At 46.7% G+C, this 17462-nt stretch overlaps 1 protein-coding gene across 2 annotated transcripts in view; it reads left to right on the top strand.

The window, feature by feature from the left end:
* Positions 1–898: 898 nt before the first annotated feature.
* FGFRL1 (fibroblast growth factor receptor like 1) overlaps positions 899–17462 on the top strand; it is a 170006-nt gene continuing 153442 nt past the window's right edge. Inside the window, exons 1-2 of one of the 2 annotated variants that reach the window (XM_077177839.1) lie at positions 899–1357; positions 2441–2550. In XM_077177839.1, the coding sequence (XP_077033954.1) occupies positions 2490–2550 (61 nt within the window). In that variant the 5' untranslated portion in view covers positions 899–1357; positions 2441–2489. Of the gene's footprint in view, positions 1358–1631; positions 1712–2440; positions 2551–17462 lie in introns of those variants that run through there. The other variant, XM_054633387.2, reaches the window with a different exon arrangement.

Here is a 17462-nt window from a genome sequence, read left to right as displayed (position 1 = left end):
AAAACAGATAAGACAGATGTTCAAACTAATTCTTGGCTTGGGTTTAGGCGTTCTCCTGGTGCCTATCACATTGAACTAGTACTGAGACAACTTTGTTTTCAAGGAGGTCTTCATGCTGGAGCATATCAAGTAAGAGATCTAAGAAACTGTAACATCAACAGTAATGATATTTCTTTTGAGATACAGAAAGTTTAGCCATTGAGACAGTATTTTTTCTTGTCGTTTGTTTAGTCTGTTTGGTGAATTCTGCCAGGTTGGTTTTGATCCTGTATGAAGAGTGATTTGCTGTAAGAGCGGATGCATCAGCCGAGTCGCGTTTGAAAGTAAATAATAAATAATTGTAACAGTTAATATAAGGAACTGACAGTTCCACAGTTTATTTTCCACTTGGTTTCGCTTAGTTCAGGCCAGCTTCTTTCTGGCATCATTTGCATCCAAGGCGAGAGATCAGAACGGGGCAGCCTGCGCGGTGGGTTCCCACGGCCGGGGCTCTCTCCCGGCCCGGGCAGAGGGGCGCCTCGGTCGGGACGCGTTCTGGGCTGCGGGGTCGGAGTCTGCCCCGCCGCTGGGGGTGCGGGGAGGGCAGCGCTCCGGGGCACGGCGATGTCGGCACCGCAGCGCCGGGGCTGCCGGGCTCGGCTGCGGCGGGGGCTGCGGGACGCGCTCTCGGCTCCCGGCGCTCCGCAGCCGCCCGCAAAGGGTTAAGGGGAGCGGGGCCGGCGGAGGGCGGGGGCTGCCGGGGGCTCCCGGGGATTGGTGCGAAGTTTGGAGCGGGGCGGCCCCGCGCCGCCCTCCGCGGCGGCTCGGCCCCCACCGCCACAAAGCCCTGCAGGGAAAGTTGCTTTATCGCCGGTTTCTCTCTCTCCCCGGCTCTCCCCCCCCCTCCCCTCCCCTTCCCCAGCCCCTTTCCCCTCCTCCCCTCGCTCCTTAAACGGGATTCCGGCTGGGCGAGCCGCCGGACGGCATCACCGGGCATCCCGCGGCGCGGAGCCCCGGAGGCTCTGGCAGGTCCCCGCTGTCCCTCCCCGCACACACACGCTCAGCCCGGCCCGGAAAGCAGGAAAAAAATAATTTACAAGGTTTCCCCCTTTCCCTGACCTCCTCGCCCGTGACTCTCGAGTGGAAAAAAATCGCTCGCGGGGGCGAAGGGGGGGAAGGTTGTTAAAAAGCCGGTGAAGGGGCAGAGCCGCTCCGTGGGGAGGGCACCCCCAGGCAGCCCCCGCCACCCCGGGGAGGGGGGGATGAGGTAGAGGCCGGCGGCGGAGCGCCCGCCGGGCGCCGTGGCCGCGGAGGGCATGAGGCGGCGAGCGGCGGGGATGGGCTCCAGCGCGCGGTGTTAGAGCCCGCAGCAGCCGAGGTAAGTGTGCCCCGCGCCGGGACAGCCCGGGACACCCCGGGAGAACCCGGGACACCCCGCGGCCGGTGTCCCCGCACGGCTGCGAGCCGCCGGCGCAGCCCCGGGGCAGCACCAGGTGGCATCGCTCCGGGTGTCCCCCCGCGCGTCCCTCCCTCCCTGCCGCGACCCCGACTCCCGGCGGCGAATATCCCGTTACCGCCGAGCCCCGGGCAGCCCCGGCGCCCCCCGCTGCCGCTGCCCGCCGCGAACGGCGGAGCGAACGGCGGAGCGGCCGTGTTCGCTGCGCTGGATGCTGTACGCGGGTTGTTGTGTGTCCTGGGGGCACGGGGTGTTTAAAGCGGGGAGTTTACAAGGGTGAGGAATCCAGACAGTGTTTAGAGAGTGAGAGTTTTAGGAGGAGAATAGGGTGTAATTAATGTAAACCTGATCTTCCCCGGGCGTGCGTATCGCAGCGAAGGCATCTTCAAGAATCTGGGTAATTAAGTGCGGTTGCGCTTTGGGACGCACCTCTGGAGCCCACGGAAACAAGTGGGGCTGTTGGTGGGGAGAGTGTGCCGGGGGTGGGTGCGGGGGAAGAAGAGGAAAGGGGGAATCAGTGCTGTACAGAGAAGTCTCGGAGTGGAGGAAGGCGCGTACCCAGAGCGGAGCCTGGCTGAGGGGCACTGGAGCAGCAACACAAAGTTTTCTGGGCTGCTGATGGGAGAGGTAACATTCCTCCTCCCCCTTCCACCAAGTTCCTCCGCAAATTGTTAACCTGAAATCTTGTTTTATGGCCACTTGCTAGCGTTTTGTTTGCCTTCCAGACTGGTTCTGTACAGGATACTAAAGAATTATGCATTAACTGTAAACTTAGAGGAGCTTACTGGCCTCAGTGGGTTCTTGATTTATATCAGGCTAAAGCAGAGAGGAGGGCAAAGTTTTACTCACTGAGCACCAAGGAATGAATTACAAGTACGTTGCCCTTTCATTTGCTGTTTCTTCTTGTCAGTCTTCTCAGTAGGATTTAAAACTCTGCAAAGCTGAGGGTTGTTCAGGGTTTTCCTCCCACAGTAACTATTTTGCTCTCCTTTTTCCTGCCTCCAGGTCTGAGAGGACAGTAGCCTGTGCAATACGGCGGGATCTGGTTTTCAAAATGGAATTGCAGCTGGCGCTCCTTTTGGCAGGGATAATCGCATTTTCGGACTCAGCGAGAGGTAAGGGGACTGTGCTTGGTGTGGTCACCCTGTGGCTCTGTCCCTTCCCTCTGCTCTGTGGGCTCTGCTAACACCCGTGGTGCCCCCGGAGGGACCCCCCAGGGGAGTTGCTGTCAGCAGGGACTCATCCCCTGCACATTTTTTATCTGCACAGAGGTGCAGGCTCGTGCCCACGTGTGCCCCTCCTTACCTGCGAGGCTCGGGGCCGGTGTTTGGGATGGAGCGCGGTCGCTGCGGCTTTGCTGAGGTCTCTTAGGCACAGGTGAACTTCCAGGGGCTTTTCTTGTGCCTGTGTAAAAATACACAGACAATTTTAAAGAAAAGCAACTGCATTCCTCTGTGGATCAGAAATGCCTCTCCCCTCCTGTAATCCCTCCAGCCTCTGCCCTGTGTATTCCCACTTACAAACTAAACAAACACATCCATTAACTTCCCTGGTGACAGACAAATGACAGTTCCCAACAGCGAGAGCGTATTTTAGCGCTGAGGCTCCAGCAGTTGATCAGATTTCAATAAACAGGTTACCCTTCCAGAGGCAAATTGAAATACATTGACCTGGGAATGATGGGGGTAGGAAAAAAAAAAGTTTCTTTATGGCAAGGTGCTTTTAGCAGAGCTCTGGGATCAGAGTGCAAGGAGCGGCGGCGCTTCCTGCACTTTGCCTGTGTCGTACCTTGGTGGGTGCTGTCCTTAGAAAGCCTGAATGGGAATCCAGGATTTCAGCTCTCCTGCCTCTCGTCACAAAGTAGGGGCTGCATTGTTCCAGGAGAATAGGGGTACAACTTTAGGATGCAGATTGCTCCAGCTGCAATTCCCAACAGTCTCAGAGTTTTGTGAATTGTTATAAGACCTTGAAGTTGTCCAGTGTGAAGGACTTGTGAATTAAGAGGTTTAAACTTGCCCTTCACTTGGGCTCTAACTTGCCAAAAATAAATCCTGGGGGTGAGGGTGGGAAGGGAGAGGGGGAGAATTACTCTGAAAAGTTGAGTTTGGTTTAGTGCACTGTTTTTTTTTTTTTCTTTTTGGCATTGGTTCTCAAGCAAATATTTTATGGAGGCAAAAGCACTATAAAATGATTTGGCTGGAAGCTGAATGAAAAAGAAAACAGTATATAGGCTGTAATTCCTTCAAGTCTGAATTCCAGGCAAGGCTTACAATGGAGACTCAGTTTAAGTTGTGGGCGATGGGCAGCAGTGTGTGAATTAAGATGACTTCATGGATGTATTTTATTGCAATGGACCTGAGAAGGTGGTGGAGTTCCGGAAAAGATCTGAAGTGGGCAGGAGAAGACAAAAAGATTCTTTTCTCTGATGTGAGCTGAGTATCGGCTCCTTTACTGGCTGACCCTGTTTAAATTTGGTTTGCAATTGTCTTGCTCTTACACTTACTGCCCCTGGAAAGAGGAGCACTGTGGGCTGTTGTCATGTGAAGAAGTGACAGAAAATTAACAGCAGTAATTTCAGGACATCATTATTGTTCTTGTGGAAATGTCTTTTAAATATAACTTTGATAGGATCATATTGGTAGTTGGATTATTTGAACAATTTTTAGAGCTGGAAAGACCCATGCTGTAAGTGTATGGAGAGATGGTTCTGGTTATTTAAAATTATCAAGAAATAGAGGTTAAAAGCCAGGGCCAAACCCATGAAAAATGTCATTCATTTGTGTGCTGATTTAAGACGGGGAAAGCAGAGAAGAAAAAGGCGTCATTGCTGTGAAAACAGAGACAAAATTCTGACATTTAAGTCCTGCTTTAGACTTCCTTAAGAAGGAGAACATTTTTGATAATGAAGAGGGTAGATGGAAGATCAAACTTGTGAGCAGAGATGAGACACTTCCCAGAACTTTGAATCTTTGTGCTGACAGATATCTCCAATTGTTAGGTGTTTACATTGGGATAATTTCAGGTTCTTGGAAAAATGTGCCAGGCTCTTCATGTGCCTGCAGAGTTTTTCTGAACGCCTCATACGAGGGCTTTGGCGGCTGGAGATGTGTAAACGTTACCTGCCACAGTCGCTCAGGTTTTATAGGCAGTCCTTCAGCCAAATCTCAGCCTGAGGTCGTGAGGCTCTTCTCTGGAGGAAGAAGGGCTCTTTGTTTTGGTCAAACAGCATTTCATACCTGTGTCCTGATTTCAGGTTAGACATGTGTGGCCTGAAGTGCGCCAGCACCTCCCGATCCGAGGCATCAGAAGTTCAATAGGTGCTTGCTGGCTGGCAATCAAGTGAGGAAGGTGGCTGAGGAGGCTCTCTGGGAAAGTGATGGTCCTTCTTTTCTACTCATTTTAGGCAAAAGTAGGTTATGCTGTAATTAGGATGTTAATTTGGAGCTGGCTGAATGCTGAGCCTGTGCTTGGGGAAGGGCTGTGCCGTGGTGCATCTGCACAAGGGGGCAGAGTTAAGTTGCCCACGCTCTCCAGCTTTGATATTTCCTGACAGTTGAATGCTCAGCTGCAATCTTGCATTAAATGTTAATTACGTTGTATTATTTTTACATCTTTATTTAGGTGACACCTTTTAAGGCAAAGGGCCCTGCAGGAATGACTGATTTGGTTTAGCCAGCAGGTTTTTTTTTTTCCACCTCCCAGCAAAAAAGGGGCGTTTTTCCAGGGTCGGATTTGTTCCTGCTGGCTCTGTCCCTCCAATGTATCTCATCACTGATGTAGAAGACACTGTAAAAAAAGGAATATCTTAGCAAACCAAGATAAACACTTAAGAAAGAGGCAGTACCTCTGAAGTATCCAGGGAAAACAGAACAGGTCTGATTTTAGAGGTACAGCTGGTAGAGCTGTCTGTGTTTGAAGGGATTAGGGGTGAGGTAGCTCTTCCTGTGTTTGAACCAATGCTTTTGGGTTGAAAGACTTTGACTAAGGGCTTGTGTACACCTGAAAATGCATTGGAATAACCCTTCCAAAAAACTTAGTCTAGAATAACTCTCGGTGGCCAATCTTATTCCAGGCTAAGGATCTCCTGAAGGGAGCCTGTACCAAGAAAGTCTTCCTTGGCAGCTATTTCGGTAGATATCCAAGCCCCTTCTTTCCCTTATGGCTGAAGACTAGAAGGCCCGTGTGCTCAAAACCCACTCTTGGAGAACAAAACCTGAGTGCTGTGGTTTTCTAAGAGGGATTGTGTCCTTCAGCTGACAGCCAAGGCATGGGGCTTCAGCCTGGCAGCTTCAGCCTGGTTCTCAGCCTCGACAGATAATGTCTGCTCTGAACCTGGGATAACAGTGCAGGTCCAGCAGCTCATCCCTCGTGTTATTCCATTCCTGCTCTCTCCAAGCAGCCCCATACTGGGCATAAAAGTCCTCAGTGTCCCGCGCTGGCCCTCCTCGGCAGGGATTAATGCCATCCTGGGTCACTAACCTTTAGTGACTATGTCCTGCAGCAATGTAGCTGCTGCCACGCCACACCTCCAGCTGGACACAGGTAATACAATCTGATACTTTCCTGCCTGTGTTATCTCAGTGACCGACAACGCAATATTTGTTCCAAATCTGTCAAGTTGCCATCATATTCGCCTTGGTGACCGTATATGGTAACGCTGGGATGTGCCTGGCTTGGTCCCGTGGCTTAAGCAAGATTTTGCATGGTATGTTTAGAAGTTTTTGGTAAGAGCAGTAACCACCCTCCTGTTAGTAAGTAAACTGATATTCTGCTGGAAACTAATTAGTTTGGATGTTGATTTCATTTTCGGTGCATTGCGTAGGGAGGGGAAGAACGGGACCTTAATTGCTTTCTGTTCTGGCACTTCTCTGTGCGACCTTGGCTTGCAGACCTGCTTGGTGTCTGCTTTACAGGGAATTTGCTGATTGGGCCACATCAACGTTCCATGGTTTCATGCAGAAATAATGTTATGTGCCATTTTGGTTTCTCTTAATATTGAAGGAAAGGGAATAGGTTGATAGAGGTGTTTTTTTATTTCTTGGAATTTGAGTTCTTCGTTCTGATGAACAGAATTCCCGTTCTGTAACTTTGGGGTTTATAAGAGTGAACTTTAGGGTTTATAAAAGTCCTTCAGTAAGCACAGAAAATATCAATAATGGTAAAGTGACAGAGATGGTTATTGGCTTCTATTTTACACCTTTATTCTTGTTGTGTGGTTGTTACCAGATAGAACAATTCGGTAATTTCTTGCTTGAGAAAGAGAAGCATGTTCATATCTAACAGCCTGATTCAGATTTTGTGGAAGTCACAGCACATCTTCTGGAGAAGTTTGGGGCATTTTTTTGTATATTGCTCTTGGGGAACTTGCTCATGAATAATCTGTCAGCATGACTTGTACCTAGAGTCAACATGACAAGCTAAGAAAATCCTGGTTATTTTTTTAAACGCTGGTTCCTCCCTTCTTCTGAGGCCGTCGGCCGCTTTAAATTGTGGCCCAGTTTAAACATAAAATTCAATGTGCGTCATACTGGAAAATTAGGGTTGATTTTATTTGTTTTTAATTAGGAATATTACAAAACTCAGCAAATTGCTCAAATACATCTAGATTTTCCCTAAAGTTTTTATAACTCTGTTTTCCAAGTCCATATGTTTCTTTGACCTTCATTAAAACATGCAAGCAGCAAATCCAAATGTCTCTTTTCTGGGATGAGCTTGCACACAGCAAAGGCTGGACTCCAAAGCCTGAGTCTTAGCCACAGAAGCAACTTTCATATGCCATGAAGTGGTGCTTGAGATATTACAGGAAATTGGTTTTTTCAGGAAAAAAGTATCATTTGAAATTGAGAAAGAAGTGACACTTGCTAGCAAGTAGGAACTCCCTTTTCAAGATTTGGTGCCATTGGTACCAATTTATTAACTAAAGCTGAAGTTTTTCATTTGACATGAATTGGCTGATAGAGCTGATCTTTTCCAATATCCTCTCTGATAATTCCTTTTTGAATGTCTGTCTCACCATGAGTGACACTGATACATCTGGGTGCACAACACTCGTCATGGAATAGTGTGAATGCAGTAGAGTCTGCCTGTGCATTTTTGGATTAATTACTGGAAGAGATAAAAATTTCCACTGAAGGAGGAAAATAACAATGCAGAGATCCTCTTGTTCCTAGGTTGAATTAAAAGAAACTCAACAACCTTTAGTCATAGCTTTATTTATCCAGTGAGATTTGAACTGGTGCAGCTGATTTTCCTAAGATGTGAAGCTCCTACTTGTGTCTGCAGTGACTTGTAAAACCAAGCTGCCAAGCATCTGTGCAAATGTGTCCCAGCATTACAGTAGTTGGTGGAAATGCTCTTTTCTCACATTTCTTTCATTACCCTCCTCATTTTGTGTTCTTTCAAGTAATTTGTCTTTCATCTGACCTCTTCCTGTGTTTTCTGGTGGGCTACTCAAGCTAAAATGCATTTGATATTGTTTGAAACATTTAATTTGGATTTCTGTTCCTTGTCTTTTTCTCTGTAATCAGCCTTTACTTGGAGCTTTCTCTGGTAATAATGCCCCCATACCTATTTAGCTGTGTTTACCTGTTCTAATCTTTTGCAGCAAGGTCAAACATTTTTGGTCCTATAAGGGACTTTTTGAGAGTGGAGCCAGTGTGAATACAGAAGTTGCAAGCACTTCTGTCTGATGCAAGTCTGTTCAGTCTGCTGCTCTGTCATAGCAATGTGGTACTATGGTAAAATGAAAATATTTCCAAAAGCAAGCTTGATTAATCAGATTGTGCTGTCCTGATGTCGTATGAGATAGGCAGATGCAGCCCATGCCAGTTGTGACAGGTTAGGACCTGATTCAGAGCCTGAGAGTGTTGGTGCTGTGACTCCTACTCACTCCCACAGGCTTTGGATCCATCCCTGAAGGAGGACTTACTCAGATTATCTGTGATACCCACCTCATGTGTGACAGCAGAGGGGATGTGGGCTAAGTGTGCCACTAGCCTGCTTGCCTGCATCGCTTGGACTGACATTTTTTATTCTAGAAAAGCACATTTTGCTGCTACTGACTGCCAGCTCTGCCTGATGGGTGGAGGGTGCGCTGCCAGGACTGAAAACAATTTGAAAATTCACTACTTAAACTTTGGGTTGCTGCAGAGAGGTTTATCCCCAAAGACAAAGAGCCATCCTGTGGGCAGTGTTCTGGGTCTGGATGGGCTCAAAAATTGCCTGTTATTAAATAAGTTAGTGTATGCTGTTTGTTGCTAAATCCATTCCCATCTCTGATTTTTTTTCCCCCTCCTCTTTCCAGTCAAATAAACCTGGACTGTGTGGAGTTTGGTTGGTTGCTGTGATTACTCAGTGTCCCCTTGGTATCACAGCAGAGACACAGTGTCTCTGCAAGGAACCTGACGTTGTTATTTCATCCCAGCCACTCCAATTTTCATGAAGAAATTCAGCCAATAACTCCAGGCTACTTCTTCCATTAAGTGTTCAAACTCACTTTGAGCTTCACTAAGGAAAGAAGAAAAATGTAAATTGGGAACAGAGGCTCCTTGGAGCAGGTTAATGTTTCTCAGGATGGCTGCATCTCTATGCTCAGCTTCTCTACAAGTGGTTTCCAGCTTGATGGGACACAAAATAATTTCTTCTCATAGGTGGTAAATTTATTTCATGAGAAATTCACACAATCTTGGGTATCCTGTCAAGTGAGTAATGCAAGAGATGTCATACCCTAGATGCCACTTGGGTGGCATTGACTTGTGTAGGTGTTTTAGGACCTGTCAGTATTTGTGCCTCTCAGATAAAAACAGGAACACCAGACAAATAGGGAAATGTGGACTTAATTTGTGCAATAGGAATTTTTAAAAATTCACATTCTCCTTGCTAGGTTTGCTCCACATACCCCCTGAACTGATAACCTTAAGAGTTAGGTATTAATGTGGGCTGGCACAACATCTCTGAGGTAACTCTGGGCTTGTTAATTCTGCCCAGGATGCTGAGAGGGGGAAAAAGCTGGAGAGGAATGTAGAGGGAGATGTGTTAGCCAGCCTCCAGGATAAAATTTAGTCCAGATTAATTAGTGTACCCCTGCTCTTGAGGCCTGCTGGTGCCAGGGAGAGGATCTTGAGCAGGCAGTGTGTGACTTTGAAGGGGACATTGGGATGCAGCTTTTCCAAGTCTGTTCTGTGGCTCTCTCATCTCTTGTGTCCTCCCAGGTGCCCCCACATACAGGTGTGAGACTTGATTGGCTTTTGGCCAATGTGTGACTCTGAGTAAAAGCCTTGTAATGTAAAAGGGATGCTTTCATTGTGCTGTGCTTTGCTGTTGCTTTGTATGGATTTTAATCTCCTTTGTTCTAGGCAGAAGTGAATGGGGCAAGGCCAAATCAACCACAAAGAAGGGAAAAGGGAAAGCTGTTCAAGTCTCTCAAAGCTGCACAAGCCAAAGTACTGGAGTTAGGCAGCTGCAGATGCTGGAGCACTGTGAACAGGTTTCTTTTCCTCCTCCTCCCTCTCTAGCAGATTTGTGTGAGTTGGAGTAACAGAGGAAGTTATTTTTCTCTGTGATTGTTCTCAGATCTGTTAGCACAGATCTGTTACACATCTGTAACTGCTGGTTAAGCAATGGCAAGTGCCAGATGAGCTACAGGTGTATGAACTGCGTGTCAAGGATGGAAGGGTTAATGAGTAACAGGATGAACCTCTGAACACTGTGGAATCTCTCCCTAGGGATACTCCAGACTCTGTGAAAGGAAGGGAGGATGCTTGTTTGTCATTGACCAGTCAGTATTAAACTGGTGGCTCTAACTCCTGCAGGGTGTGGATACCCTTCAGAGAGAGGGTGCTGTGAGCCACCTTGCTCACCTTCTGGGTGAATCTAAATCTTCCCTGTTCTTCTGCAGACTGACACAACGTTTTGGTGGCAATACCGGCATCTCGTTATCCAGACAAGTAATATTGGGAAGTGTTTAATGTGTTTTTGGGCTGTTTGAAATGGAAAAACTGGGGAGGAGTTGACAGCTCCTCCAGCATGTGGAGATCAGGCTCCATGCTCTGATAAGTCATTTTATATTTTAATGTTCAGGGTTGGATTACAAAGGTGATAGTCCCTTTAGGTTCAGTGAGTCGTGGCTGAGTAGGTGTGAGTAGGATTTAAATATATAATCCTACCAGAGAGCAGAAACTGGAGCCTCATAAGACCAGGCTGAGTTTCAGTTCTGTGCAGGGTGGCACCACGCCATGGGAGGATTCATCATGATCTGCAATAGTTAATATAAAACCAGAATAACAGATCAGAGCAGATGAGTATCTTTCCTCCTCCCTGCTATTCCCAGCCAATCAGAAATGCAGTATTGCCAGGGCTAATTTCATTAAGGGCTAATGAGAGTGAAACTTTCAACTTAGTCATGGCCAGGGCAGTAAGCAGGTGTTTACTTTGCCTTGTTTGATTGACAAGGAATCATGAGCCTGTTAGGGAGAATCTGCATATGCAGGGAAGTGGCTTTGGACAGTTGATTGCTGATTGCTGGGTTTGTTCTCTGAAGGTGTTTGCTCTGAGCACACAGCCATTGTTTCTGAGTTACAAAGAAGTGGTAGAGGCTGGTGAGAGCATTTTGCTCAGGAGCTGCAGAAACCATAAGGTGGGGATGGGTCAGTGTTTTATCTAGACCAGAGCAAAGTCCTGCTTGTACTCCTAAGGCAGAATGCTTTTCCTGATTTCCTGACTGCTCAAACAGGAGTAGGCCCGAGGATTTGGAGGATTTCAAGCAGTATTTTGTGATGGTGATTTGCACAGGTTTATTTTTGTCCTTGGAAGATCATTGGAAACATCAGACTAGTAGTCCTTGTATGCCGTTGATAAAGTAGCCTTTGGATATTTAAATTGAAGTTAAATTAAGGGCTCTCCTCCCCTTGAGTATTCCTGTTTGGAGAAGGATTGTGGATTCACAGGGTTAGGAATCTGTCCCTTACCTTCCCATCAATACCAAAGAAGAAACCTACTGCAAGGGTGCTACTCAGAAGTAATCATAGCAATAGACCTGCATATTTATAAGAATTATGACTATTTATTGAGAGTTTTCAGTACATTAAAAAGAGATCCAAAAAGTGCTGCTCAGCATAGGCAGTCTTCCTCTTCTAGATACTGTCAGGAGAAAAAGCTTGTCTTTCTGAAGGCCACAGACTAAGTGGAGTTCGAAGCTTATTTTTCTTTTATCCAAGAAAATCCAATAAATCCAGTAAATTCTTTCAGTGTGGTCTTCCAAGAGTTTTTCAACTTGGTCTGACTCACAGATTATTTGAGTGCCATTATAGACTAGGGGTCAAGCAAGTTAATTCCCAGAACAGTATGCTGCCCTGTTTTCAAACTGTGCTAATCAGGGTTTTGAGTCAAAGCATGGCAGTTTGCTTAGTGAAATTATTTTCCTGTTAGAAAATCACAAATAGGCTCTGACTATTCATGTTGGCTTGGTCACTGGAGCACTCACATCACATGCAGTGCAAAGCCCCCAGGGATGCAGTGGCTGTGGATCAGGGCACTGGTGGGGGCTCTTTTCCCATTTCACAAGGTTGAACTCGTGAAAACAGGCTGAACCCTTTGGAAAGAAAAGAAAGAAATTGTTGCTGTTGCATTTCCACCTCCAGCAGGACGGAGGGAGGGCTGTGTGGAGCCCGTCTGAGCTGTGAATGTCCTTCCCCAGAGGAGACATTTGGTGGAGTTATTTGGTTACCTCTCCCCCTCACCTTTTTGTAATGGACTCTTGTTTACTTTTTCCTCCTCCTTTCCCGAAGCTTATTAGCACTGTTTAGGCAGAGGAAATGAATTACCATAATTCACTGTTGTTCAGAGCAGGACACATTCCCTGCATGTATGTGTACACACGCTGGCATTCACCCTCCCAGCCTGTGCAGAGGAGCTTGTTTACAGAGTCTGGCTCCATTTAGGGAGAACAATACCCTGATTATAGAGGGCAGCCTTTTCTTTCCAGAAACCAGAAGGAGCCCTTTGCTTCAAGCAGCTACTGCCCCTTGAAGGTGTGGGCATTGTGAGCTGCTGGAAAGGGGGGAATAAATCTCTTGTGGACACAAACCAGCAGCATTGTTCTCCACGGAAGTTGGTTTAGGGGTGGGGGTGAGGAATGGTGTTGGGATAAACCAAATGCCAAGTGTAAGATCTACCAGCGTGCAGAGAGGTGTCGTGACTTCCAGTTTAATTTTCAAATAACAGCTGTGAGACTTCATGGGGAATTATTTGGTGCTGCTTGAGCTGGCAAGGGAGCTGGGAAGGCTGGGTGGGAAGAAAATGGTAATTGAGTCTCAGAGTGGTTTTGGATGGGCTGAGGTGGGTTGAAATGTGCTGTTATGTGTGAAATGCTGGTCATTTCTAATTGCAGTCATGCACCTGTGCCTGGTAGATAATGCTGGAGCCGTGTCATATGGAGCATTTGCTTCACATGATGTTGAGAAAGGTCAAGCACTTGGTTTCTGTCCTGCTAAGTTGGGTCATTAGATGCACAAATAGGACCCCCCTTCCTTTTCCTGACTGCAGCCACTCAGATCCTGGCAGTAAATCCCTCTCAGGTGTGACTCCATGGCAGCTGAAGATGACTGTACTTGACCCCATCACTGGCCTGTCCTTGTCCTCCTTTGCTCCCAGCCTGGTAACTCCCTTGTGCCGGGGGGAGAGCTCCTCTGACCTTGCTTTGGATGTTTTGGGGAGGAAACTTGGGCAGGAAGCCAACCTGGAAAAAGATGTGATGGTTTAAATTCTTCGAGGAGCATGGGCTGAGCTTGTGGAATATCTCAGTGTCCTTACAGGCAGCAAGTCCTTTCTTCTGTTCCCACTTATGGGAGGAAGGCTCAGTACTTTGAAGGACTGGATACTTATGGGAACATTTATAAAATGACTCTTAAGGAATCTCAAATGCATCAAGGTCTGCAGGACAAAATGTACCTTAGCCTGGGGGCAGTGAATGTGAAGCCTGAAAAGTCATGTTTGGCTCTTGGTTCAGCTCAGGGGTAGCATATTGCTGGACCTTCTGCACTGGGAGATTACCTCTTTCACACTCTGCGTTGTGACAATTTTCTGTTTATCTCAAAGATCCCTTGAAATTTGAAGGGATTTTATAGAGAAATGGGTGATACCTTCCTTCCTCTGTCCCTGCTTTTGTCTTCTGAGGCAGAAGGATCATTTTGGGGACATGGAAAATGGTGAGTTAATCCTGTCAGTGTTTGCTGGCTTGCCTGCTGCAAGGAAGGAGCTGCTCCACGAGAAGCACAATGGGCAGCAAAGGTGCCTGCAGCAAAGGTGCCTGCAGCCAGTGCTGCTGGTGACCAGGTGTTCCCTGTGGCCCAGGCACAGTGTGGATCCACCCTGGAGCCAAGGGGAATGTGGGATTTCACCCAGAAGTTTCTCCTCAAGCTTGGCTTGGTCTCTACAAAACTTCTGACTACTGGCACTGCTTCAGCAGGTTGCAAAAATAAGGCAGAGAAAATAACTTGGCCCAAATATTCCCTGTGGGTGAAAATATTTTTCCAGGGAGAATGAGAGCCAGCAGATTAAACAGGTAATGCTGCAGGGCTGCACCAACAACACTTCTAGGGGATTTCTGGAAGGGGATGTTTATGTTGACCAGTGAGACATGGTGCAGGAGATCTGTCCGGAGGTGATTGACACATGTCTGACCTTCTGAAACATGACCCAGCACCCTGGAGAAGCTGTGGCTTTTGCCTCTTGATCCAGTTTTTTGGAAAGAGGGAAAGATCCTGGTGTATGTATCAGTATCCATATGAAGGCTGCTGGGCTTACTCTGCCTTGGAAGACTGAACTCGGGTACAGGTGTGAAAAGCAGAACCTGGTACTCAATAACTCTACCTATTGACAGAAAAAGTTGTTTTTTTTTTTTTTCCTTAAATATGCTTTAAAATCTGCCAAACCTTCTCATACCTGGACAATGGGTCCCTCTTGGGCAATGCAAGAGGGACAAGTGTAGCTTCCCACTCTGGCTCACAAACTGCAAGAGGGACAACAGGAGCAGGGCAGTAAAAACCACTCCAGGGTCCATCCCTGCATCTGTGATGGCTTTAAACTGAGAGTGTGAGGCTGTGTGGTGATCTGGGGAAAATGTGAATCTTGGCAACTGTCCCTGCCTTATTCAAAATATCTGGGAAACACTGAGCTGGGAGGTTGAAAATACATCTCTGGGGTTTCTTTCTCCAGAAGGAAAAACATCATCAGACTTTGACTGAGACAAGTGTTTGAAAGAAAAAAAAGGGAGCAGCTTAGTTATCAAGCACTAACTGAAATAACAGCAGCAAGGAATAACCCTGAGTGAATTTAAATGGCATTTTGATTTGGATATTTTTCTTTGTGCTCTTACAAGCACTTTCCCTTTACCTCTGCAAGGGTAAGGCAGATAGTATAAAGTGTAAAATAACCCCAAACTGCAAACCCAGTAACTTGTTTGAGACAGATGAAAAGTGCTAATTAATTGAACAGGTTTTCTGCTGTAATTAACACAGTGTTAAATCTGACTCAGGGCCTTCTGTCTGTGGCATGTGTTGGAGGGTATTTACTATTAAGGTAGAGCTTGAGGAGGACTGCAACATCTGAGATATTTAATATTGCTCTCAGAGAGCAGGTCAGCAAGTGAGCAAGGGTTTTGGTTGGTATGATGAACACAGCATAAGGCAAAGGTGTTATTATAGCTGGTGTGATTTTATTATTATTATTTTTTTTTAGACTGGGGTTAGTGCCTGGAAGTCCTCATTGCACCAAAGTGTTGTGGTTAGGGCTGTTGAACTCAGAACAGACAGCTGCAGTGTTAAATGCAGCAGCTCTTTGGAGACAGGCTTTGTTTTACTCTGACAAAGGGCCCCTCCAAAGCCAGACCCATTGGTGAGCTGGGTTTTATTTGCCATGTACCCCCCAGAATGCTGAGGTACCTCTGGTGTTCCTCAGGTGTTGCCCTGGTAAGGATTTCCTGCTGCTGCTGCAACACAGACCCACCAGGCCAATAGTTCTGTCCCCAGAGGTTGTTTCAGTGCCCAGGGTGAAACAGATGAGAGCATTTGTTCATGCACAGGCTGGAGCCTTGCACTCAACACCCACCATGGTTCATGTGTGTGAATTGCAAGTTCAGTTTTCACCTCTCTGCTGGGCACAAGGCACCATTGACTTCAGGGAGAGATGGCATTACACCATGCTTCATTTTTTATGAAAACAACCATCAGAAGTCCTGGAATGAAAAAAAAACCCAAAAACACGGATTATTCAGGCATTGTTACTGTTATTGTCATCCTCATCATCATCAAAGTGTCCTCATCCATGCTGCCAGGAAGGTCTGACTGCTCCCAGGTGTTGCTCCACATCCTGCTGGAGCCCACCATGGGTTTCCACCTTCTAGAAAAGGTGGAAATAACAACCAACCTAAAATCTGGGAGAAGGAAAGAGAGTTGAGGGAGGCAAATTTTCACACAGTCGCAGAAAAAGAGATCTTCCAAAAGATTTCATTTTCCTTGCAAAGGCTTCTGGTGGTTGTTGAAAGGGCATTTCAGTGGAAAAGGGCCAAGCAGCCCTAGGCAGAACCAACACCCTCAATTGAGAAAGATTTTTTTCAAATAGTAGTACTGCTAAGAAGTAATTAAAGTCAAATAAAACACGGAAAATAGTGTATGACACATCTATTTGAATTCATCCCAGTTTGGATCCACTGAACCCATGTAGCACAACACTGGAGGCACACAAGGGGAGGTCCAAACCCAAGGATTTCAGTGCACTTTTGCAAGTAGAGAAGTCTCTGTTCTCAGACACCATTTTACCAAGTGTTTAGGCACATACTTCAAACACCTGGAGGTTTCTTGTATTTAAAGAAATACTTGCTGAGGACCTTCCACTCTTGCAGTTCCCTTTGCTTTGTTCCTCTGCCTCCCCTGCCATGTTATCTTGGGCAAAAACTGAAAATAAAATAAAGAAAAAGGGTTATTTTGGGAGCCCAGCTGTGTCACTTCAGGTTTTGCTAGCTGTTTAGGAAGACTTGTGAGGACTCTCTGGGGGAGAAAGGGTCAGGTCAGAGGCAGAAAGCCACTCACCCTCTGTCAGAGGGGCTTATAATGCCAGGGCAGCTCCCCAGGGAATGTCTGTCTGTCTGTCCTTCCCTCTGGGGTTGACAAGAGGCTGATTCCTTCCCCCAGCTGTTCTCCCTGTCACATTACAAATGAGACTCTGAAAAGCAGCCCTTGGCTTTGAGACAGCTCCTCTCTTGCTAACTCATTCTACCCATCAATTAATGTCAAGCAAAGGTGTTTTATAACTATTTTATAACTTTTTCAAGAGCAGGACCTTCGCACCTTTGCATAGGAAAAGTCCAACCCCTGTGTGAGGGGGCTGCCAAAATGCACAGTGCACAGTGAGGTATGTGTGAGAGCCAACAGAACTTTTGCTTTTCATGAAAAAAGTGCTCCATAACATCCAAATTCTTCCACAGAGACTTTATCCAAAAAGAGAGCATCTTTTTTATAATGAGGACAGAACATCTTTATCTTCCCCATCAGGGCAGTGGCACTGCCAGTGGCACATTAAGACCAGCATCAGTTGTGATCAGAAGATCTTCATCCATTTCTGATGAGCTTGAAAACCTGGTATGAAGAGCTGGTGGCTTTGCCTGGATTCTATCCTAATTCCATTCCATTCTCATTCCTAATGTGAGCAAGCAGCGTTTGGAGCCATTGTTCACCCTTGTAGCTCTTGGCCTGTGCAGTGGATGTGAAATGTACAGGGTGAATTATGGAATAAATAATTAAAAATCTTACATGGCAGTGTATTTCCTGGGAGGGAACAGCAAGGCCGTGGTGGAGCCTTTCAGACTGTCTCCTACCCACTCACCCTCTCCTCTTGTACCAACTTCCAGCAATTTGGCTGCGTGTTTTTTTTAGGAACTAACTTCCACCCAAAGACTACTGAATTTTTCTTAAATGCTGGCTTCTGTCAGAGCTGATAAGGCAGCAGCCAGCCTGCAAAGATAGCACAAGGTATC

This window comes from Agelaius phoeniceus, chromosome 4 (assembly GCF_051311805.1).
Source record: "Agelaius phoeniceus isolate bAgePho1 chromosome 4, bAgePho1.hap1, whole genome shotgun sequence".
NCBI classification, from domain to species: Eukaryota; Metazoa; Chordata; class Aves; order Passeriformes; family Icteridae; genus Agelaius; species Agelaius phoeniceus.
The sequence above is the reverse complement of the archived record's forward strand: the minus strand, read 5'-3'. Positions and strand labels throughout refer to the sequence as shown.